Source organism: Chiloscyllium plagiosum, unplaced genomic scaffold (assembly GCF_037043375.1).
Source record: "Chiloscyllium plagiosum isolate Xiang-an unplaced genomic scaffold, Cpla_swu_hap1 HiC_scaffold_8, whole genome shotgun sequence".
Classification (NCBI taxonomy): Eukaryota; Metazoa; Chordata; class Chondrichthyes; order Orectolobiformes; family Hemiscylliidae; genus Chiloscyllium; species Chiloscyllium plagiosum.
The window spans coordinates 100,331,541-100,357,740 of NW_028270146.1; the positions used below are offsets into that span (position 1 = coordinate 100,331,541).

At 50.1% G+C, this 26,200-nt stretch overlaps 1 protein-coding gene across 2 annotated transcripts in view; it reads right to left on the reverse strand.

The window, feature by feature from the left end:
- LOC122553871 (1-phosphatidylinositol 4,5-bisphosphate phosphodiesterase beta-2-like) overlaps nt 1-23,921 on the reverse strand; it is a 145,704-nt gene extending 121,783 nt beyond the window's left edge. For both annotated transcript variants that reach the window (XM_043698321.2, XM_043698320.2), the window contains exons 1-3: nt 23,777-23,921; nt 19,947-20,024; nt 18,375-18,443 (exon numbers count right to left, since the gene is read on the reverse strand). In XM_043698321.2, coding sequence (XP_043554256.1) covers nt 18,375-18,443; nt 19,947-20,024; nt 23,777-23,863 — 234 coding nt within the window. In that variant the 5' untranslated portion in view covers nt 23,864-23,921. The remainder of the gene's footprint in view (nt 1-18,374; nt 18,444-19,946; nt 20,025-23,776) is intronic.
- Between the last annotated feature and the right edge of the window lie 2,279 nt (nt 23,922-26,200).

Consider the following 26,200-nt stretch of genomic DNA (forward strand, 5'->3'; position numbering starts at 1 on the left):
CGTGTGCAGGGACTGACTGACCCCATGAACAGGGACTGATTGACCCCATGTACAGAGACTGATTGACCCCATGTACAGGGACTGACTGACCCCGTGTGCAGGGACTGACTGACCCCATGAACAGAGTCTGACTGACCCTGTGTGCAGGGAATGACTGACCCTGTGTGCAGGGACTGACTGACCTCATGTACAGGGACTGACTGACCCTGTGTGCAGGGAATGACTGACCCCGTGTGCAGGGACTGACTGACCCCGTGTGCAGGGACTGACTGACCCCGTGTGCAGGGACTGACTGACCCCCATGAACAGGGACTGACTGACCCTGTGTGCAGGGAATGACTGATCTCATGTACAGGGACTGACTAACCCCGTGTACAGTGACAGACTGACCCCATGTAGAGGGACTGACTGACCCCGTGTGCAGGGACTGACTAACCCTGTGTACAGTGACAGACTGACCCCGTGTACAGGGACTGACTGACACCGTGTGCAGGGACTGACTGACCTCGTGTGCAGGGACTGACTGACCTCATGTACAGGGACTGACTGACCCCATGAACAGGGACTGACTGACCCCATGAACAGGGACTGACTGGCCCCGTGTGCAGGGACTGACTGACCCCATGAACAGGGACTGACTAACCCCATGAACAGGGACTGACTAACCCCATGTACAGGGACTGACTGACCCCGTGTGCAGGGACTGACTGACCCCATGAACAGGGCATGACTGACCCCGTGTACAGGGATTGACTGACCCCGTGTGCAGGGACTGACTGACCCCATGAACAGGGACTGATTGACCCCATGTACAGGGACGGACTGACCCCGTGTGCAGGGACTGACTGACCCCGTGTGCAGGGACTGACTGAATTCATGTACAGGGACTGACTGACCCCGTGTGCAGGGATTGACTGACCCTGTGCGCAGGGACTGACTGACCCTGTGTGCAGGGACTGACTGACCCTTTGTGCAGGGACTCACTGACCCTGTGTGCAGGGACTGACTGACCCCATGTACAGGGACTGACTGACCCTGTGTGCAGGGACTGACTAACCCCGTGTGCAGGGACTGACTGACCCCATGAACAGGGACTGACTGACCCCATGTACAGGGACTGACTGACCCCGTGTGCAGGGACTGACTGACCCCATGAACAGGGACTGACTGACCCCATGTACAGGGACTGACTGACCCCCGTGTGCAGGGACTGACTGACCCCGTGTGCAGGGACTGACTGACCCCATGAACAGGGACTGACTGACCCCATGAACAGGGACTGACTGACCATGTGTGCAGGGACTGACTGACCCCATGAACAGGGACTGACTGACCCCATGAACAGGGACTGACTGACCACGTGTGCAGGGACTGACTGACCCCGTGTGCAGGGACTGACTAACCCCGTGTGCAGGGACTGACTGACCCCATGTACAGGGACTGACTGACCCCGTGTGCAGGGACTGACTGACCCCATGAACAGGGACTGATTGACCCCATGTACAGGGACTGACTGACCCCGTGTGCAGGGACTGACTGACCCCATGAACAGAGTCTGACTGACCCTGTGTGCAGGGAATGACTGACCCTGTGTGCAGGGACTGACTGACCTCATGTACAGGGACTGACTGACCCTGTGTGCAGGGAATGACTGACCTCATGTACAGGGACTGACTGACCCTGTGTGCAGGGACTGACTGTCCCCGTGTGCAGGGACTGACTGACCCCGTGTGCAGGGACTGACTGACCCCATGAACAGGGACTGACTGACCCTGTGTGCAGGGAATGACTGACCTCATGTACAGGGACTGACTAACCCCGTGTACAGTGACAGACTGACCCCATGTAGAGGGACTGACTGACCCCGTGTGCAGGGACTGACTAACCCTGTGTACAGTGACAGACTGACCCCGTGTACAGGGACTGACTGACCCCGTGTGCAGGGACTGACTGACCTCGTGTGCAGGGACTGACTGACCTCATGTACAGGGACTGACTGACCCCATGAACAGGGACTGACAGACCTCATGTACAGGGACTGACTGGCCCCGTGTGAAGGGACTGACTGACCCCATGAACAGGGACTGACTAACCCCATGAACAGGGACTGACTAACCCCATGTACAGGGACTGACTGACCCCGTGTGCAGGGACTGACTGACCCCATGAACAGGGAAATGACTGACCCCATGTACAGGGACGGACTGACCCTGTGTGCAGGGACTGACTGACCCTGTGTGCAGGGACTGACTAACCCCGTGTGCAGGGACTGACTGACCCCGTGTGCAGGGACTGACTGACCCCGTGTGCAGGGACTGACTGACCTCATGTACAGGGACTGACTGACCCCGTGTGCAGGGATTGACTGACCCCATGAACAGGGACTGACTGGCCCCGTGTGCAGGGACTGACTGACCCTGTGCGCAGGGAATGACTGACCCTGTGTGCAGGGACTGACTGACCCTTTGTGCAGGGACTGACTGACCCCGTGTGCAGGGACTCACTGACCCCGTGTGCAGGGACTGACTGACCCCATGAACAGGGACTGACTGACCCTGTGTGCAGGGACTGACTAACCCCGTGTGCAGGGACTGACTGACCCCATGAACAGGGTCTGACTGACCCCATGTACAGGGACTGACTGACCCCGTGTGCAGGGACTGACTGACCCCATGAACAGGGACTGACTGACCCCATGTACAGGGACTGACTGACCCCGTGTGCAGGGACTGACTGACCCCGTGTGCAGGGACTGACCGACCCCATGAACAGGGTCTGACTGACCCCGTGTGCAGGGACTGACTGACCCCATGAACAGGGTCTGACTGACCCTGTGTGCAGGGACTGACTGACCCTGTGTGCAGGGACTGACTGACCTCTTGTACAGGGACTGACTGACCCCATGTGCAGGGACTGACTGACCTCATGTGCAGGGACTGACTGACCCCGTGTGCAGGGACTGACTAACCCCGTGTGCAGGGACTGACTGAGCTCGTGTACAGGGACTGACTGACCACGTGTGCAGGGACTGACTGACCTCATGTACAGGGACTGACTGACCCCGTGTGCAGGGACTGACTGACCCTGTGTGCAGGGACTGATTGGCCCCGTGTGCAGGGACTGACTGACCCTGTGTGCAGGGACTGACTGACCTCATGTACAGGGACTGACTAACCCCGTGTACAGTGACAGACTGACCCCATGTACAGGGACAGACTGAGCCGTGTGCAGGGACTGACTGACCTCATGTACAGGAACTGACTGACCCCGCCTGCAGGGACTGACTAACCCTGTGTGCTGTGACAGACTGACCCCGTGTACAGGGACTGACTGACCTCATGTACAGGGACTGACTGACCCTGTGTGCAGGGACTGACTGACCTCATGTGCAGGGACTGACTGACCCTGTGTGCAGGGACTGACTGAGCCCGTGTGCAGGGACTGACTGACCTCATGTACACGGACTGACTGGCCCCGTGTGCAGGGACTGACTGAGCCCATGTGCAGGGACTGACTGACCTCATGTACAGGGACTGACTGACCCCATGAACCGGGACTGACTGTCCCCGTGTGCAGGAACTGACTGTCCCCGTGTGCAGGGACTGACTGAGCCCGTGTGCAGGGACTGACTGACCCCATGAACAGGGACTGACTGACCCCATGTACAGGGACTGACTGACCCTGTGTGCAGGGACTGACTAACCCCGTGTGCAGGGACTGACTGACCCCATGAACAGGGACTGACTGACCCCAATATACAGGGACTGACTGACCCCGTGTGCAGGGACAGACTGACCTCATGTACAGGAACTGACTGACCCCGTGTGCAGGGACTGACTGACCTCACGTACAGGGACTGACTGACCCTGTGTGCAGGGACTGACTGACCTCATGTACAGGGACTGACTGACCCCGTGTGCAGGGACTGACTGACCCCGTGTGCAGGGACTGACTGACCCCATGAACAGGGACTGACTAACCCCATGTACAGGGACTGACTGACCCCGTGTGCAGGGACTGACTGACCCCATGAACAGGGCATGACTGACCCCATGTACAGGGACGGACTGACCCCGTGTGCAGGGACTGACTGACCTCATGTACAGGGACTGACTGACCCCGTGTGCAGGGACTGACTGACCCCGTGTGCAGGGACTGACTGACCTCATGTACAGGGACTGACTGACCCCGTGTGCAGGGATTGACTGACCCTGTGTGCAGGGACTGACTGACCCTGTGTGCAGGGACTGACTGACCCTTTGTGCAGGGACTGACTGACCCCGTGTGCAGGGACTGACTGACCCCATGTACTGGGACTGACTGACCCTGTGTGCAGGGACGACTAACCCCGTGTGCAGGGACTGACTGACCCCATGAACAGGGACTGACTGACCCCATGTACAGGGACTGACTGACCCCGTGTGCAGGGACTGACTGACCCCATGAACAGGGACTGACTGACCCCATGTACAGGGACTGACTGACCCCATGAACAGGGACTGACTGACCCCGTGTGCAAGGACTGACTGACCCCGTGTGCAGGGACTGACTGACCCCATGAACAGGGACTGACTGACCCCATGTACAGGGACTGACTGACCCCGTGTGCAGGGACTGACTGACCCCGTGTGCAGGGACTGACTGACCCCATGAACAGGGTCTGACAGACCCCGTGTGCAGGGACTGACTGACCCCATGAACAGGGTCTGACTGACCCTGTGTGCAAGGACTGACTGACCCTGTGTGCAGGGACTGACTGACCTCATGTACAGGGACTGACTGACCCAGTGTGCAGGGACTGACGGACCCCGTGTGCAGGGACTGACTGACCTCATGTACAGGGACTGACTGACTCCGTGTGCAGGGACTGACTGACCCCGTGTGCAGGGACTGACTGAGCTCGTGTGCAGGGACTGACTGACCCCGTGTGCAGGGACTGATTGGCCCCGTGTGCAGGGACTGACTGACCCTTTGTGCAGGGAATGACTGACCTCATGTACAGGGACTGACTAACCCCGTGTACAGTGACAGACTGACCCCATGTACAGGGACAGACTGAGCCGTGTGAAGGGACTGACTGAACTCATGTACAGGGACTGACTGACCCCGCCTGCAGGGACTGACTAACCCTGTGTGCTGTGACAGACTGACCCCGTGTACAGGGACTGACTGACCTCATGTACAGGGACTGACTGATCCTGTGTGCAGGGACTGACTGACCTCATGTGCAGGGACTGACTGACCCTGTGTGCAGGGACTGACTGACCCAGTGTGCAGGGACTGACTGAGCCCGTGTGCAGGGACTGACTGGCTCCGTGTTCAGGGACTGACTGAGCCCGTGTGCAGGGACTGACTGACCTCATGTACACGGACTGACTGACCCCGTGTGCAGGGACTGACTGAGCCCATGTGCAGGGACTGACTGACCTCATGTACAGGGACTGACTGACCCCATGAACCGGGACTGACTGTCCCCGTGTGCAGGAACTGACTGTCCCCGTGTGCAGGGACTGACTGAGTCCGTGTGCAGGGACTGACTGACCTCATGTACAGGGACTGACTGACCCCATGAACCGGGACTGACTGTCCCCGTGTGCAGGGACTGACTAAACCCATGTACAGCGACAGACTGAGCCTGTGTGCAAGGACTGATTGACCTCATGTACAGTGACTGACTGACCTCATGTACAGGGACTGACTGACCCTGTGTGCAGGGACTGACTGACCTCATGTACAGTGACTGACTGACCTCATGTACACGGACTGACTGGCCCCGTGTGCAGGGACTGACTGACCTCATGTACAGGGACTGACTGACCTCATGTACAGGGACTGACTGATCCCGTGTGCAGGGACAGACTGACCCTGTGTACACAGACTGATTGACCTCGTGTACACAGACTGAATGATCCCACGTATGGAGATGGACTGACTGACTGTCCCTTTTTTGTTACTGTTCATAACTCTTTCCAGTTTCTGATGCTGCTGTTAATGTGCTGAGTTCTGATTCGAACCCATATACTGTGGTGCTATATTTAAACATCCAGCTGAGGTAGTATCCGCCCAACCTGCAGCTGAATTTCTCCCTTTGTGTTGATGTTGTGTGCAGTCAGTGCTTCAGATTGTTGGTTTGTAGTATTTGCATGTTTTGTTAGTGTTGATGATCAATCAGGGACACCGGTTTTGCATTCTGGTCGAACAACTTGCTTATCCTGTCCCCAGGCCTCGCTCATGACTCGTTCAGTCGAATGACTCTCACTCTGTGTATCAAATTGTTCAAGCTCCAGGCACCAGAGAGAAAGTACAACATACTTAGTCAGACTGACACTCCCAGACTGGACTGAAAATATCCTGTGCTGTCACAGGTAACATTGTTTTGGATGTAATATTCAACTGAGGGCCTCTCTAATCTCTCAGATCAATATAAATCATTGAAGTATGAGAAGAAACCTTTCAGCCCATCGAGTCCACACTGCTCCTCTGACAAACATCACACCCACCTCTGTAACCCTGTATTTCCTCAACTAACCCACCTGGCCTGCACATCCCTAGATAGTATGGGCAATCTAGCATGGCCAGTCCACCTAACCTGATCATCTTTGGACTGTGGAAGGAAACTGGAGTATCTGGAGGAAGCCCACGCAGACACCAGAGAATGTGCAAACTCCACACAGACAGTCACTTGAGGGTGGAATCGAACATGGATCCCTGGCACTGTGAGGCAGCAGTGCTAACCACTAAGCCACTGTACCCATGGTACTATTCTGAAAGAGTGCAGGGAGCTTTCTGCCTACTCTGGCTCAAATAGCTTCCTCAATGTATCTGCCATTTCTCACATTACTGTTGCAGGAGCTTGCTATGTGTAAATTGGCTGCTGTGTTTCCTATATTACAATGGGGTCAGGTGCGTTTTGGCATCACCCTTTTGGTGCCGATCATTTGGCCCCGCTGTTTTGGCTCTGAACTGTTTTGGCACTCATTACTTTGGCGCTGAGCTGTTTTGGCGCCAATTCAGAATTTTTAAAAACATCTTGTTTGGTTAAAGAAGAGAGGATGACTAAAAACCGGATGTAATTTTCCCAACTAGCAAGAGTTGATAGTCAAAGCTGTAATGACCCGCTGTAGATTCAAATCTCGTTTTGTAATCATTTTCTCATTTAACAATTGTTAATAGTCATCTACTGCCTTGATGATACTTAAGCCCTTCTGTCTTCACATTAGAAAGCTGTAATACAATTTTCTTTCTATTTTCTTGTAGAGCCCATACCAGAAATAGCTGAAAACATTCTAAGCAAGAGAGACAACCAAAATTTTCACACAATGGTTATCTATATGTATTTGATAAATGTAGCAAAATGTAGAAATTCATTTTTATAATGAATAGGGTTAAAAATAATGAATAAAAAAGAATTAGATTTATTTCTAACAATGCAATAAAAACAAATTTCTTATGGACTCTAAAAGACTTTTTTTATTCTGAATTGGCGCCAAAACAGCTCAGTGCCAAAGTAATGACTGCCAAAACAGTTTAGAGCCAAAATGGCGGGGCCAAATGATCAGCGCCAAAAGGACTGCACCTCAAAGGCTCATATCAAATAAGGGTCTCATGTAATGAGGGGTACATCAGTTCCAAGTGATCAATTGTGTTAGGGGACTCTCTAGTCAGGAGCGAGGGTGTGGTGTTGGAAAAGCACAGCAGGTCAGGCAGCATCCGAGGAGCAGGAGAATCGCGTTTCGGACCAGAGCCCTTCATCAGGAATGAGGCTGGGAACCTCGGGGGTGGAGAGATAAATGGGTGGGTGGGGTGGGGCCGGGGGGTAGGTAGCTGAGAGTGCAATAGATGGATGGAGGTGGGGGTGACGGTGATAGGTCGGAGAGGAGAGTGGAATGGATAGGTGGGAAGGAAGATGGACAGGTGGGACAGGTCATGAGGGCAGTGCTGAGCTGGAAGGTTGGAACTGGGGTAAGGTTGGGGGGAGGGGAAATGAGGAAACTGGTGAAAGTAGTTTCTACACCGCTGAAGCCAGGCGCCAACTCAAAGAGACCTCCTCTTACCACCCCCTCGACCATGACCTCACCTCCCATCACCATACAATCATCTCCCAGACCGTACACGACCTCACCACCTCAGGGGATCTCCCACCCAAAGCTTCCAACCTCATAATTCGGGAACCCCGCACCGCCCAATTCTACTTCCTACCCAAGATCCACAAGCCTGACTACCCCAGCTGACCCATCGTCTCAGCCTGCGCCTGCCCCACCGAACTCATCTCCACACACCTTGACACTGTCCTATCCCCCAACAGGAACTCCCCACATACGTTCGGGACACTACCCACACCCTCCACCTCCTCCAAGATTTCTGTTTCCCTGGCTCCCAATGCCTCATCTTCACCATGAATATCCAATCCCTCTACACCTCCATCCGCCATGACCAGGGCCTCCAAGTCCCCCGTTTCTTCCTCTCCCGACGTCCCCACCAGTACCCTTCCACTGACACTCTCATTCGTTTGGCTGAACTGGTCCTCACCCTCAACAATTTCTCCCTTGAATCCTCCCACTTCTTCCAGATGAAAGGGGTAGCCATGGGCACCTGCATGGGCCCCAGCTATGCCTGTCTCTTTGTCGGCTACGTGGAACAGTCCATCTTCCGTAGTTACACCGGCACCACTCCCCACCTCTTCCTCCGCTACATTGATGACTGCATCGGTGCCACCTCGTGCTTCCATGAGGAGGTTGAATAGTTCACCACAGAACACACTAGTTGGCCTCCTTCTTTAAAGACCATAATTTCCCCTCCCGTGTGGTTGATGATGCCCTCCAATGCATCTCATCCACATCCCACACCACTGCCCTTGAACCCCATTCCTCCAACCCCAACAATGACAGAACCCCCCTGGTCCTCACCTTCCACGCCTTCCTCCATATACATCACATCATCCTCCACCATTTCCACCACCTACAAACGGACCCCACCACCAGAGATATATTTCCATCCATACCCCTATCCGCGTTCCGTAAAGACCGTTCCCTCTGCGACAATCTCGTCAGGTCCACGCCCCCCCAACAACCCACCCTCCCCTCCCAGCACCTTCCCCTGCCACTGCAGGAATTGCAAAACCTTCACCCACACCTCCCCCCTCACCTCCATCCATGGCCCTAAAGGAGCCTTCCACATCCATCAATGTTTCACCTGTACTTCCACACATGTCATTTACTGTATCCGTTGCTCCCAATGCAGTCTCCTCTACATTGGGGAGACAGGACGCCTTCTTGCAGAGCGATTCAGAGAACATCTCCGGGACACCCTCACCAATCAACCCAACTGCCCCGTGACCGAACATTTCAGCTCCCCCTCCAACATTGCTGAGGACATGCAGGTCCTGGGCCTCCTCCATTGCCACTCCCTCACCACCCGATGCCTGGAAGAAGAGCACCTCATCTTCTGCCTTGGGACCCTCCAACCCTATGGCATCAATGTGGATTTCACCAGTTTCCTCATTTCCCCTCCCCCTGCCACCTTATCCCAGTTCCAACTTTCCAGCTCACCACCACCCTCATGATCTGTCCCACCTATCCATCTTCCTTCCCACCTATCTGCTCCACCTTCCCCTGCAACCTTTCATCTTTATCTCCACCGTCAACCACCTATTGTACTCTCAGCTCCCTTCCCCCCAGCCACATGCCCCTCCCACTTATCTCTCCAACCCCTAGGCTCCCAGCCTAATCTCTGACGAAGGACTTTTGCCTAAAACGTCGATTTTCCTGCTCCTCGAATGCTGCCTGACCTGCTGTGCTTTTCCAGCACCAAATTCTCGCCTCTAATCTCCAGCATCTGCAGTGCTCACTTTCGCCTTTTTATAGGGCACAGATAGACGTTTCTGTGGCCAGCAGCAAAAAATCAGAATGGTGCGTTGCTTCCATGGTACCAGGATCAAAGATGTCTCAGAGAGGGTGCAGAATGTTCTCAAGGGGGAGAGGGCCCAGCAGCAGGTCATTGTACACATTGGAACCAATGACAAAGGAAGGGAAAAGGTTGAGATTCTGAAGGGAAATTACAGAGAGTTAGGCAGGAATTTAAAAAGGAGGTCATTGAGGGTAGAAATGTCAGGATTACTCTCAGTGCTACGAGCTAGTGAGGGCAGGAATAGGAGGATAGAGCAGATGAATGCATGGCTGAGGAGCTGGTGTACGGGAGAAGAATTCACATTTTTGGATCATTGGAATCTCTTTTGGGGTAGAAGTGGCCTGTACAAGAAGGATGGATTACACCTGAATTGGAAGGGGACTAATGTACAGGCAGGGAAATTTGCTAGCGCTGCTCGGGAAGATTTAAACTAGTAAGGTGGGGGATGGGACCCAGGGAGATAGTGAGGAAAGATTTCAATCTGATACTGGTACAGTTAAGAAAAGAAGTGAGTCAAACAGTCAGGACAGACAGGGACAAAGCAGAGAACAAGGTAGAACTGATAAATTAAACTGCATTTAATTCACTGCAAGGGGCCTAACAGGGAAGGCAGATGAACTCAGGGAATGGTTAGGAACATGGGACTGGGATATCATAGCAATTGCAGAAACATAGCTCAGGGATGGGCAGGACTGGCAGCTTAATGTTCCAGGATACAAATGCTACAGGAAGGTTAGAAAGGGAAGCAAGAGAGGAGGGGGAGTGGCATTGTTGATAAGGGATAGCATAACAGCTGTGCTGAGGGATGATATTCCCGGAAATACATCCAGGGAAGTTATTTGGGTGGAACTGAGAAATAAGAAAGGGATGATCACCTTATTGGGATTGTATTATAGTCAGAGGGAAATTGAGAAACAAACTTGTAAGGTGATCTCAGCTATCTGTAAGAATAATTGGGTGGTTATGGTAGGGGATTTTAACTTTACAAACATAGACTGGTACTGCCATAGTGTTAAGCGTTTAGATGGAGAGGAATTTGTTAAGCGTGTACGAGAAAATGTTCTGATTCAGTACGTGGATATACCGACTAGAGAAGGTGCAAAACTTGATCTACTTTTGGGAAATAAGGCCAGGCAGGTGACTGAGGTGTCAGTGGGGGAGCACTTTGGGGCCAGCGACCATAATTCTATTACTTTTAAAATAGTGATGGAAAAGGATAGACCAGATCTAAAAGTTGAAGTTCTAAATTGGAAGAAGGCCAATTTTGACGATATTAGGCAAGAACTTTCAAAAGCTGATTGGGGACAGATGTTCATAGGTAAAGGGACGGCTGGAAAATGGGAAGCCTTCAGAAATGAGATGAAAGTCCAGAGACTTCTTAGGCTGAAAGTAAAGGCTGGTAGGTACAGGGAATGCTGGATGACTAAAGAAATTGAGGGTTTGGTTAAGAAAAAGAAGGAAGCATATGTCAGGTATAGACAGGATAGATCGAGTGAATCCTTAGAAGAGTATAAAGGCAGTAGGAGTATACTTAAGAGGGAAATCAGGAGGGCAAAAAGGGGACATGAGATAGCTTTAGCAAATAGGATTAAGGAGAATCCAATGAGTTTTACAAATACATTAATGACAAAAGAGTAACTAGGGAGCAAATAGGGCCCCTCAAAGATCAGCAAGGCAGCCTTTTGTGTGCAGCCACAAGAGATGGGGGAGATACTAAATGAGTATTCTGCATCAGTTTTTACTGTGGAGAAGGACATGGAAGATATAAAATGTAGGGAATAGATGGTGACATCTTGAAAAATGTCCATATTACAGAGGAGAAAGTGCTGGATATCTTGAAATGCATAAAGGTGGATAATCCCCATGACCTGATCAGGTGTACCCTACAACTCTGTGGGAAGCTAGGGAGGTGATTACTGGGCCTCTTACTGAGATATTTGTATCATCAGTAGTCACAGGTGAGGTGCCAGAAGACTGGAGGTTGGCTAACGTGGTGCCACTGTTTAAGGAAGGTGGTAAAGACAAGCCAGGGAACTATAGACCGGTGAGCCTGACGTCAGTGGTGGACAAGTTGTTGGAGGGAATCCTGAGGAACAGGATGTACATGTATTTGGAAAAGCAAGGAGTGATTAGGGATAGTCAACATGGCTTTGTGCGTGAGAAATCATGTCTTTTAAACTTGATTGAGCTTTTTGAAAAAGTAACAAAGAGGATTGATGAGGGCAGAGGGTAGATGTGATCTATATGGACTTCAATAAGGCGTTTGACAAGGTTCCCCATGGGAGACGAATTAGCAAGGTTAGGTCTCATGGAATACAGGGAGAACCAGCCATTTGGATACAGAACTGTCTTGAAGGTAGAAGACAGAGGATGGTGATGGAGAGTTGTTTTTCAGACTGGAGGCCTATGACCAGTGGTGTGCCATAAGAATCGGTGCTGGGTCCTCTACTTTTTGTCATTTACATAAATGATTTGGATATGAACATAGGAGGATTAGTTAGTAAGTTTGCAGTTGACACCAAAATTGGAGGTATAGTGAACAGCGAAGAGGGTTACCTCAGATTACAACAGGATCTGGACCAGATGGGCCAATGGGCTGAGGCATGGCAGACGGAGTTTAATTTAGATAAATGCAAGATGCTGCATTTTGGGAAAGCAAATCTTAGCAGGACTTATACACTTAATGGTAAGGTCCTAGGGTGTGTTACTGAACAAAAAGATGTTAGAGTGCAGGTTCATAGCTCCTTGAAAGTGGAGTCATAAGTAGATAAGATAGTGAAGAAGGTGTTTGGTATGCTTTCTTTATTGGTCAGAGCTTTGAGTATAGGAGTTGGGAGGTCATGTTGTGGCTATACAGGACAATGGTTAGGCCACTGTTGAAATATTGCATGCAATCCTGGTCTCCTTCCTATCGGAAGGATGTTGTGAAACTTGAAAGGGTTCAGAAAAGATTTACAACGATGTTGCCAGGGTTGGAGGATTTGAGCTATAGGGAGAGGCTGTTTTCCCTGGAGCGTTGAAGGCTGAGGAGTGACCTTAAATAGGTTTATAAAATCATGTGGGATAAATAGACAAGGTCTTTTCGCTTGGGTGGGGGAGTCCAGAACTAGAGAGCATAGGTTCACGGTGAGAAGGCAAAGATATAAAAGGGTCCCAAGGGCAACCTTTTCATGCAGAGGGTGGAGCGTGTATGGAATGAGCTGCCAGAGGAAGTGGTGGAGGCTGGTATAATTATTTAAACAACATTTAAAAGGCATCTGAATGGGTGAATGAATTGGAAGGGTTGAGAGGGATATGGGCTGGCAAATGGCTCTCGATTAGATTGGGATATTTGGTCGGCATGGATGGGTTGGACCGAAGGGTCTATTTCCCTGCTGTATATCTATGACTCTAAATGGGGTCCAAGCACTGATCCCTACCGTGCCCCACAAGTCAATGCCTGCCATTCAGAAAAAGGCCTGTTTATTCTGACAGCTGTCCATGTGTGAAATTTATGCCAAATGGCAAAAAGTGATCTATTGGATGAATGGGGTGGGAGGTAAGTTTAATTTTTATAAAAAGGGGAAAGAAGGAAAAAGCAAGGATGGGGCTCCTAACAATTAGTTACACTCGCTAGTGGAAGTTATCGAAAGCTCTGTTATTCAAAGCAAGAAGTTGTCTCCACACAGTGGTGTTTTGTGCTAATACAAAACACAAATACACCATAAACCTCACTTCAGCTAAATGTGCCAAGAAATCACAAAGCGGGGTGCGTGTGTGGAATGAGCTGCCAGAGGAAGTGATAAAGGCGGGAGCAATGACAACATTGAAAAGACATTTGGATAGTTTCACGGGTAGAAAAGGTTCAAAGGGATCTGGGCCAAAGGCAGGCAAACGGTTAACTTAAGAAACCTGATCAGCATGGATGAGTTAGGCTGAAGGGCTGCTGTATGACTCTATGACTCAATGATTGAGGCTCGAGTTAGTCAGGGGCTACTTAAATGCAAATCCCTGCTCTTTCTTTGTGAATCGAAATGAGGGCAAGGAGATATATCACTCACTTGCTGGGGAGCCTTGACACAGATGCGCTGCGTTTGGAGACCATCACAAAAGGCTACCCGGGGGTATAGCGGGAGGGACTACAAAGTCAGGGAGTCTCGATACAGTTTCCCTGTATTGTGTGGGTGGGGGGGCTTTGACAAAGACTTTGGACACAGCTTATTATGGCTAAGAAGAAGAGTCATCAATACACTGACAATACACACCATTTACAACCGACCAGTCTTTGTTTTAACAGAAACATCTCCAGTCAGTAAGTGGAGGCTTCCCAACATGGGGACTGGGTCAAATTAATTTTATCAAGAGAATTTCAACAGGTCTTTAAGGGAGATTGGGATAAAGGGTGACGACAGTAGATTCAGATAAGACAAAGTGAAGGAGATTCATAGAAGCAGCATAAATGTGTATGATAGGCCAAATGGCCTGTTTCTGTGCAGTCTATCCCACATTATCCATGTTTTGTGGTTTATCTGCCATGTGTGAGCCAATAATTCTCATCGCGTGCACATCTCCCGCTCTTAGCTCCACCTTTGTCCACCTATCCAATCTAATCTGGAATATAAACCAAGTTTCTCACACAGTCACTAATCCTGGAATTTACGTCAACAAATCTCTGTGAGGAGGTCTCTCCCTGTCCATTGTTACAAATGTTTTAATTTCAATTTTGTACCTCCAGTCCTTTATTTTAAGCACCTCTACTAATACTGAAAATAGTCTGCTTCTGTGTATCCTGGTCCCATCCATTTTAACTATTTTTATTTCTCTGCAGTCCTCATTATTCTACCGAGAGATTATTTCAAGTGTACCTTGCTGTTTGCAGTCCAACATCATACTAAATCTGTGTTGTTAACCTCTCTCAAGTCTCAGTACCCTTCTTCATGTGAAACCTCATATGGAAAACATGACTGCAGAAGAACATAAAAAAACACAGGAACCACTCGGCCCCTTGACTATATTTTATTCAATAAATTGCACTGATTTTGACTTTCTGGTGTCCGAATCTTCAGTCTTCATTTGCACAAAGCATACTCAAGTGGTGGCTCTTACCTAGATTATTGTGGGAACTCCATTAGTGAGGACAATGTGTCTTTTTGCATTCAGTCAGCTCATGTTGTTACAATCCCCACTGATTTTATTACAGCCCTAATCAGACCCCAGTCTGAAATCTGGCTTCATTGACCTTTTGTTTTAATTTTTAAAGGTGATCTGTCACTGAATCACAATCACACTGAATTCTTAGGATGCAGAAGGAGGCCATTCATCCCATTGCCCCTGGGTCTAACCGCTAGTAACAGTTTATCTTTTGTCCATATTCCTGAGCACCATTTTGATCCAAATCACCATTCAATGCTCTTTTTGAAGGTCTCAATTGAACCAGAAGCCACTACATTTTCAGGCAGTACAATATTGTTTTTTTTTCTCAAATCACCCTTGCTTCATTTGCACAAATTCCCACTAAGACCTAGGAATTCTCTCATCACATAACAGATTTTTAAAAATCAGAAATACTGCCAAGTAAATCACTAAACCCACATGCCACTGGTTCAAAATCCAAACTTCTGAATAAAAATCACCCACCTTACATTGCAAAGGTGCTACCAACCCACGGTAATCGACTTGGTGACCACACCCCTCCCAGAAGTTACTCCAGTGCTTCCTCTAAGTACAGAGCTGAAAATGTGTTGCTGGAAAAGCATAGCAGGTCAGGCAGCATCCAAGGAACAGGAGAATCGACGTTTCGGGCATAAGCCCTTCTTCAGGAATGAGGAAAGTGTGTCCAGCAGGCTAGGATAAAAGGTAGGGAGGAGGGACTTGGGGGAGGGGCGTTGTAAATGCGATAGGTGGAAGGAGGTCAAGGTGAGGGTGATAGGCCGGAGTGGGGTGGGGGCGGAGAGGTCAGGAGGAAGATTGCAGGTTAGGAAGGCGGTGCTGAGTTCGAGGGATTTGACTGAGACAAGGTGGGGGGAGGGGAAATGAGGAAACTGGAGAAATCTGAGTTCATCCCTTGTGGTTGGAGAGTTCCTAGGCAGAAGATGAGGCGCTCTTCCTCCAACCGTCGTGTTGCTATGGTCTGGCGATGGAGGAGTCCAAGGACCTGCATGTCCTTGGTGGAGTGGGAGGGGGAGTTGAAGTGTTGAGCCATGGGGTGGTTGGGTTGGTTGGTCTGGGTGTCCCAGAGGTGTTCTCTGAAACGTTCCGCAAGTAGGCGGTCTGTCTCCCCAATATAGAGGAGGCCACATCGGGTGCAGAGGATGCAATAGATGATGTGTGTGGAGGTGCAGGTGAATTTGTGGCGGATATGGAAGTTTCCTTTGGGGCCTTGGAGGGAGGTGAGGGGGGAGGTGTGGGCGCAAGTTTTGCATTTCTTGCGGTTGCAGGGGAAGGTGCCGGGAGTGGAGGTTGGGTTGGTGGGGGGTGTGGACCTGACGAGGGAGTCACGGAGGGAGTGGTCTTTTCGGAACGCTGATAGGGGAGGGGAGGGAAATATATCCCTGGTGATGGGGTCCATTTGGAGGTGGCGGAAATGACAGTGGATGATACGCTGTACATGGAGGTTGGTGGGGTGGTAGGTGAGGACCAGTGGGGTTCTGTTCTGGTGGCGGTTGGAGGGGCGGGGCTCAAGGGCGGAGGAGCGGGAAGTAGAAGAGATGCGGTGGAGGGCATCGTCGACCACGTCGGGGGGGAAATTGCGGTCTTTGAAGAAGGATGCCATCTGGTTTGTACGGTTTTGGAACTGGTCATCCTGGGAGCAGATGCGGCGGAGACGAAGGAATTAGGAATATGGGATGGCGTTTTTACAGGGGGCAGGTGGGAGGAGGTGTAGTCTAGGTAGCTGTGGGAGTCGGTCGGTTTATAGTAAATGTCCGTGTTGATTCGGTCGTCCGAGATAGAAATGGAAAGGTCTAGGAAGGGGAGGGAGGAGTCTGAGACGGTCCAGGCGAATTTGAGGTCGGGGTGGAAGGTGTTGGTAAAGTGGATGAACTGTTCAACCTCCTCGTCCCCGCCCCTCCAACCGCCACCAGGACAGAACCCCACTGGTCCTCACCTACCACCCCACCAACCTCCATGTACAGTGTATCATCAGTCGTTTTTTCCGCCACCTCCAAACGGACCCCACCACCAGGGATGTATTTCCCTCCCCTCCCCTATCAGCATTCCGAAAAGACCACTCCCTCTGTGACTCCCTCGTCAGGTCCACACCCCCCACCAACCCAACCTCCACTCCCGGCACCTTCCCCTGCAACCGCAAGAAATGCAAAACTTGCGCCCACACCTCCCCCCTTACTTCCCTCCAATGCCCCAAGGGATACTTCCATATCTGCCACAAATTCACCTGCACCTCCACACACATCATTTATTGTATCCGCTGCACCCGATGTGGCCTCCTCTATATTGGGGAGACAGGCCGCCTACTTGCGGAACATTTCAGAGAATACCTCTGGGACACCCAGACCAACCAACCCAACCACCCCGTGGCTCAACACTTTAACTCCCCCTCCCACTCCACCAAGGACATGCAGGTCCTTGGACTCCTCCATCGCCAGACCATAGCAACACGACGGTTGGAGGAAGAGCGCCTCATCTTCCGCCTAGGAACCCTCCAACCAGAAGGGATGAACTCAGATTTCTCCAGTTTCCTCATTTCCCCTCCCCCCACCTTGTCTCAGTCAAATCCCTCGAACTCAGCACTGCCTTCCTAACCTGCAATCTTCTTCCTGACCTTTCCGCCCCCACCCCACTCCAGCCTATCACCTTGACCTCCTTCCACTTATCGCATTTCCAACACCCCTCCCCCAAGTCCCTCCTCCCTACCTTTTATCTTAGCCTGCTGGACACACTTTCCTCATTCCTGAAGAAGGGCTTATGCCCAAAACATCGATTCTCTTGTTCCTTGGATGCTGCCTGACCTGCTGCACTTTTCCAGCAACACATTTTCAGCTCTGATCTCCAGCATCTGCAGTCCTCACTTTTTCCTCTAGGTACAGTTCAACATGGAGGAGTAATGATTCATCAGCCAAGGGAGGATGGTATGTGGTAATCAGCAGGAGGTTTCCTCACCCATGTTCAACCTGAAGCCATGAGGCTTCATAGAATGTGGAGCCAATGTTGAGGTCTCCCAAGGCAACTCCCTCCTAATTGTGTACCACAGTGCTGCCACCTCTGCTGGGTCAGATCTGCCAATAGGACAGTTGTAACTGGGTAAAAGGAGGGTGTGGGACCTGGGGAGTGGGGAGTAAAGATAATGAGAATAGGAAGGATCCAACAGTCCTTTCTTCACTTGTCACTCGCCAGGTCTACTCCCAGCAAAGTGTAGGGAGGGTAAGGACAGCATCAGCCAATGGGTAGCAACTCCTGATCTTTATGGAGGGAGTGTAAGTGAGTGTGGAGAGAATGGGGGGTAATACCATAGCTGAGGTCGCAGAGCTTACCTTCGGGACTTTGGCGTATTTTCCAATTCTTGTGTCACGGATTACAGTCATATCTAGGCAGTCCACGTGCTGCAGAAAGAAATGAGAACTGAGTGACTATTGTGAAAACCTGTCAGCCCCATTTCCCAGAGAGTCCCAGGGACAGAGGGAGAGAGACCCAGGCCCAGAGAAAGAGACCGAGGCCCAGAGAGAGAGAGAGATCCAGGCCCTGAGAGAGAGTCCCAGGCTCAGAGAGAGAGAGAGACCCAGGCCCAGCAAAAGAGACCCAGGCCCAGAGAGAGATGCCCTGGCCCAGAAAGAGAGAGAGAGATCCAGGCCCAGACAGAGAGACCCAGGCCCAGAGAGAGAGAGACCCAGGCCCAAAGAAAGACTCAGGCCCAGAGAGAGAGAGAGAGACACAGGTCAAGAGAGAGAGAGACCCAGGCCCTGAGAGAAATGTCCCGGCCCAGAGAGAGACCCAGGCCCAGAGAGCGAAAGAGAGAGAGAGAGATACCTAGGCCCAGAGAGAGAGAGAGAGAGAGAGACAGGCCCAGAGATAGATAGATAGATAGATAGAGAGAGAGAGATACCCAGGCCCGGAGAGAGATACCTAGGCCCAGAGAGAGAGAGAGAGATAGGCCCAGAGATAGATAGATAGAGAGAGAGAGAGATACCCAGGTTCAGAGAGAGAGAGAGAGATATGCTCAGACCTAGAGAAGAAAGACCCTGGCCCAGAGAGATATATCCAGGCTTAGAGAGAGAGAGAGAGTCCCAGGCTCAGAGAGAGAGAGAGACCCAGGCCCAGCGAAAGATACCCAGGCTCAGAGAGAGAGACCCAGCCCAGAGAGAGAGAGAGACACCCAGATCCAGAGGGAGATATCCAGGCTCAGAGAGAGATACCCAGGCCCAGAGAGAGAGACCCAGACCCAGAGGTAGATACCCACACCAGAGAGGAGAGACCCAGGCTAGAGAGAGAGAGAGAGAGAGAGAGAGACGCAGGCCAGAGAGAGAGAGATGCAGGCCAGAGAGAGTGAGATGCAGGCCAGAGAGAGTGAGAGAGAGAGAGAGAGATGAAGGCCAGAGAAAGAGAGACCCAAACCCAAAAAGAGAGACCAAGGCACAGAGGAGACCCAACCCAAAGGGAGAACCAGGCCTAGAGAGACCCATGCCAGAAACACCTAGACCCAGGGAAGCTATGGGCCGAAGCTCACAGACCTTAAGAAACTATGGGCCCTCAGACCACAGACCAAGAGAGACTACAGGTCCTGCTCCAGGGCTGTCAGTGCCTTTGTGAGTTGAGCAGATCAGATTGCAGGGACTGACCTGATTAACATGTTTGTGTTGACTAAACACTTCAGTACCGGGGGGAAATGATTTCCTATCTGGCAGAAACCAAAACAGTGAGGGCCAATCTTGGACCTTCAGGGAATGAAATCAGGGAGGAGCTCCCCTCCACGCAAAGCGGGAGAAAATCTGGAACTCACTCCCCTTCGAAGCTATCGAATGATGGAAGCGGCTGAGTGGACTTCTCCTGACCCTGAGGAGTGGACACAAGTTGGAGGGAAATGTGGAGATGTGGAACCCTCTCCTTACCTTGTTCTGGTAGGTCCAGTACAGGAAGTGTCCATGGGAATCAATGCGTAGAACCACTGGTGATCCAACTCCTGTATCCTGAGGGGATAATATAATAAAACGGCATCAGTGTGAAAATAACCAGCTCACAATCAGGCCTCCCTGTGGGAACTGCTGCGTCTCCTGTGATTTCCAGATAGATTAGACACCAGAGGAGGGATTAGGAGCTAAGCAACACAGGGAGCAGCTCCATGGCATTGCTCTGTCCATCCCACAGGCCCACATCCAGTGGGAAAGGTGTGGAGGGACACATTAGCAAGGAGGAGGTGCACCCATTGAGGGGCAGAAGTTGTGGAGGCACAGGTACTAGCTCATGATTTTTCGATCATCCAAGACTACAGGGGGTATGAGACTAATGCAAGTCTCATACCATTATTCATAAAGTGTGTACGGGTAACCCCAGCGACTTAGCCTCCTTGGTGGGGAACCATTTAGAAACATTAAACTCAGGCAGAACAAAAACAGTCACTTAGACAAGTCTGGGTTAATGAAAGGAAATCATTGCAGATTGATGAAAGGTTAACCTTGCTCAGCTGATTAGCTTACAATGAAGTAACAGAGAAGGTGGATAAGGACTATGTGGCACACACAGATTTGCACAAAGCTTTAGATATCATGCAATACACCAGGGTTACCAGTCTAACTAGAGCTCCTGGATTGAAATGGATAATAGTAACATTGACGCAAGGTTATCTGAGGAATCAGAGGGGAGTTAATAGATCCCTTTTTGGACTGGAAGTGGGTTGATCAGGGATCAGTGTTAGGGCCCCCCCGCTCTTCCTGCGATATGCTGATGACCTCGCTACCTCGATTTGAGTGTACGGGGCCATGACTCCAACATTTTCAGATGTCATGAAACTTGGAAGTATGGGCAGAGGAGTGGAAGATAGACTTTAATGCAGAGAATTGTGAAGCAATGCATTTTCAAAGAAAGAATGGGGAGAGATCACACAAAGATGGAAGGCAAAATGACAGACAGAAAACAGGAACAGGGAAACTGACTGTGTTCGTGATTCATTGATAGGGCAAGTTGAGAGTATGGTTCACAAAACATGCAGTACCCTGGGCTTTATTAATCAGGACATTGCCAAATCCAGAACTGCATGTTCCCCACTGGGCTCAACCATTAATTGTTCCAAAAAACCATCTCAAAGATATTCCACAAATTCCTTTGCTTGGGATCCACTACCAACCTATTTTTCCCAAATCACCTGCAAATTGAAGTCCCCCACGATTATTGTAATAGTGCCTTTCTTACACGCCTTTTCAAATTCCTGATTTATTTTCTTCCTTTTATTTTCTTCCCCACATTCTGACTGCCTGTACACAATTCCCAACGGGTCTTTTTTCCCCTTCATGGTTCCTCAATTCCACCCACATAGATTCTACGACTTCCAACTCTATATCTCTCGTGCAATCGATTAGTTCCATTTCTAACTAACAAGGTAACTCCACACCCCCATCTGCTCATTTACCTGACCTGTCGATAGGCCGTGTATGCTTGGATATTTAATTCTCAGCTGTGATCCCCTCATAGCCACATTTCTGTGATACCCCCCAAACATCGTACCTACCAGTTTCGATCTGTGCTGCAAGCTCATTTAGGAGAGAGTGAGGACAGCAGATGCTGGGGAGTCAGTGGTGCTGGAATAAGCACAGTAGGTCAGGCTGAATCTGAGGAACAGGGGAGTCGATGTTTTGGGCATAACCCTTGATCAGGATCCTGACGAAGCCTTATGCCTGAAACGTCGACTCTCTTGCTCCCCAGATGCTGCCTGACCTGCTGTGTTTTTTCCAGCGCCACACCACAAGCGTATTTACCATGTTTCATATATTATGTGCATTTAAGCAGGATGCCCTCAGTCCTGAAACGACTGACCCCCTTGGTCATAGTTGTCCCCTTACCTGCTGTGTCTGAAGTTAGATTCCTGATCCTTTTCACACTCTCTGTCCTATTACTTGTTCTGTAAACTTCAATAACCTCTGCTGAGCCCTCACCCTCCTCCCATGCAACTGAACCCACTCCCCACTATGAGTGCAAGAACAAGGAGTCGTGTTAAACTGAGATCAAACACCGATTCCACCTCATTTAGAGCACTGCATCCAGTCTGGGTCATCGTAGTTTCGGAAAGACAGGAGAGCGCCTGAGAGGGTGCGGAAAAGAGTCACAGGAGCGATCCCAGGGTTGAAGAGGTTTCCTTATACCGTTAGTTTGGAGAGGTTGAGACTGTTTGCCCTGGATAAGAGAAGATTGGGGGCGGGGGGGGGGGCGGGGGGGATGTTTGGTGGAGCTGTATAAACTGATGAGTGGACTGGACAGTGTAGATAGAACAAAGAACAGCTCCTTTGACCCACCCAGGCTGCACCAACACACAATGCCTTTCGAAACTAAAAAGCTTTTGTCCATATCTCTCTATTCCCTGCCTGTTCATGCATCTGTCCAGATGCCCCTTAAACGCTGCTCTTGTATCCAACTCCACAATGTCCTCGCGCAATGCATTCCAGGCATTCACCACCCTCAGTCATAGAGTCATAGAGATGTACAGCATGGAAACAGACCCTTCAGTCCAACCCGTCCATGCCGACCAGATATCCCAACCCAACCTAGTCCCACCTGCCAGCACCCGGTCCATATCCCTCCAAACCCTTCCTATTCATGTACCCATCCAGATGCCTTTTAAATGTTGTAATTGTACCACTTCCTCTGGCAGCTCATGATAAAAAAAAAATGCCCCTCACATCTCCTTTAAATTCTCCCCCTTTTACCTTAAACCTATGTGCCCTAGTGTTTGACATTTCTACCCTGGGAAAAGGACTTTGACTATCCATTCTACCCGTGCTTTCATAATTTTGTAAACTTCTATTAGCTCGTCCCTCATCCTTCAACATTAAAGTGAAAACAAACCAGGTTTGTCCAATCTTCCCTCACAACTAATACCCTCCAAACCAGACAACATCCCAGTAAGCCGTCTCTGTACTCTGTCCAAAGCCCACACATTCGTCTGGCAGTGTGGCAACCAGAACTCTACACAATATTGCAAATGTAGCTAAAGTTCTCTGCTACAGTATGACTTGCCAATTTTTATACTCTATGCCCTAACTAATGAAGGCATCTGCCTTTTTAACCACCACTTGCATTGCCACTTTCAGGGAACTGTGAAAGTATACACCTAGATCCTTCCGTATGCTGATGCTACTAGGGGTTCTGCCATTTACTGTATACTTCTCTCCTGTATTAGATCTTCCAAAGAAGGACAGTGTTCCATTGGTATAAAGATTACAAAGCAAGCATCACCAGGTTAAGGTGAATGGTAAAGGAAGCAATAGAGAAACAAGGAATAACACTTCAACATATGGGAGAAAGGTGTCTCTGTCTGACAAGGATTAACACATTGCAGAGCTAAAGGGAACTGGCCTACACTGGCCACACTGTTCCTTACTGACTTGTTCCTCACTGACCACACCATCCTTCACTGACCGCACTATCCTTCACTGACCACACCGTTCCTCACTGACCTTTACTGACCATACTCCCTACTGCTCCTACCTGCTCCTCTCTAACCCTTGGTGTTTTCCACCATAGCTCTCTTATTGACCAGCAGCATAACCACTTCCCCGCACAGCTCTCTGTATTTGATCACGCCTTAGTGCAGTTCCCTGCCTGACCTGCTTTTACCAACATTGCTGCTGGGTTCAACAGTAACTGCCTGTCCAAAGGTGCAGCAACATCCTGTGAATTTCCAACTCTGTTTCCTGGCTCAATCACATCAACAATTACAACGCCAACTTACATCGTCCCATTTAATGAATTTCTCCCCGTTAACCAGGGAAGGTTTGATCACAATCTCAGACAAGGAAGGAGCTGCCTCTGTTGCCATTCTCAATGAAATCCGTGGATGCTAGCGTGACTGTTGATCGAATCTGACTGCACACTACCGGCACACACGCTCTTACTCAGGGTATAATTCCAGGAAGGAGTTTAAAAAATAGTGTCACTGTTCTTTTATAACTCAGTCCTGAGTCAAATAAAAACAAGCTGCATGTAAAGTGAAATGCAAATTAAAACCGACAGTAGACAGATTGAAACAAGCACCCACATGGCTGTGGTGTACTGCAGGCTGAGGTAACTGGTCCCAGGATGACAGCTCAGTCTCTCAATAACACCCACGCCTCACCCTATCTTTTTGACATTGCCTGATCTCTTCAATGTTTTTCGCATTTTTCAACGGCTGTTGTGCATCATCATGTGTCGATGTGGTTTTCCAAATCGCTGGGAGTGCTGTTGCACACTGCACTGCGTTGTTGGGTTAAGTCTTTCGGTATTGATTCACTATACTGTGTGTCACTGGCTGGCCCAGCATTTGTTGCCCGTCTTGAGTTTCCCCGAGGCCGGTGGTGCTGGAACAGATGGGTAAGGCAATATGGAGGTATGATGAAGAACAGGGGTCAGAGAGCACATCGTCCATTAGTACCAAGCGATCAAAGGGCATATCATCTGGTCAGTACCCAGGGTCAGAGGGTGCATCGTCTCTCTCTCTCTCTCTCTCTCTGACCCAGGGGTCAGAGGACATATCATCTAGTCAGTACACAGGCATCAGGGGTGTATATCATCTGGTCAGTACCCAGGGGTCAGAGAGCACATCGTTCATTAGTACCCAGGGGTCGGGGGTAGATCATCTGGTCAGTACCCAGGGGTCAGAGGGCATATTATCCAGTCATTACCTGGGGTCAGAGGGCACAAAGTCCAGTTAGTACCCAGGGGTGAGAGGACACATTATCCAGTTAGTATCCAGGGGTCAGAGAGCACATCATCCAGTCAGTCCTTCCCATGACCTCGCTCATCTCTTGCTCTATATCTGGAATGTATATCTGACAGCTAGTTCTGACATTTCCTTCATGTCATTGTTGGGAAGCCATTGTTTTCAGTCCGCATAGTAAGCTCCATTCCTTGGAGCTGGAGCCCTGCCCTCTCCTTCATTAACTTCTGTGCACTGGAGGTTTTCAAGTCCAGTTCTCTCTAGTGCAGTATCTAGGACCTCTTTCTCGCTCTCTCTGTGTCTCTCTCTCTCTGTCTTTCTCTCTTTGTCTCTCTCTCTCTCTCTCTCTGCTTGCACCCTCAGTCCTCTTTCTGAGATCAATTTTATGGTGACAACAATTTGGAGGAATCGCACAATACCAGATCTCCCCATGGGAATTCCCTCTACATTCTTGTAGTAGTTTGCTTTGACTTCCTAACATAGTTTATACAACAACTTACATAATTCTTACCATTATCACCTGCTCCAGCTATCCTGTAAAGTCTGAATCTTACAAATAGAGATGATCCAGAACTCTATCCAGACAAAATGTCCCGATCTGATTCCGGGGATCACTGTATTGTACTGTTCCTGGGTTTGATGCACCATTCTGTTCTCTGTCTGATGAGGTGTCAGTCCGGCTGTCCCACATTCTGTGATGATCAGACTTAGTCTCATTCCTCGGCCTGTTTCCCTGTTCCTCCTGACTGTTTCTGCAGACTTTCTGACAATCTCAGACTGACCTGTTTTTCTGACGATTGTGGTTTCTCAACTTCCTGTCGCTTTAACAGCAGCCCTTTCTGCGGCCTTTAAAATTGTCGTGAGTATTTTTATTCCTCCGTGGCTTCCCTTGAACTTGTTTTACCTTCTTTGAGAGGTTAACTTTGTCTGGATGCTGTGCTCCAGGGAACTGCTTCATCTGGGTCATCCAGCTGATGCCTGCCACCAAAGTGGACTTCCCAAAATCCTCACCCTTGAATTTGGCTGAGACAAATCCATCCAGGAATTTTCACAGCACAAATATGTTCCTTTTAGTTGTCCAATCACTGAGGCTGTGGTGGTTGAATGAAGTCCTGCCGAGTCAGTCCCAACATCACCTTGAGAATACCCTCTACCGTAATGTGTGGCACTAGCACCGTGCTAAATGGGACAGACTTCGAACAGATCTAACAGCTCAAGACTGGGCATCCATGAGGCACTACGGGCCATTAACAGCAGGAGACTTGTACTCCACACAATTCGTAACCTCATGGCCCTGCATATCCCCCACCCAACCAATATCATCCAGACAGGGGATCAACCCTGGTTTAATGGAGAGTGCAGGTGGGCATACCAGCCGCAGCACCAGCCATATCTAACAATGCTGTGTCAACCTGGCAGGAATACTTGATTCCAAATCTCATAAGCAGCAAGTGATAG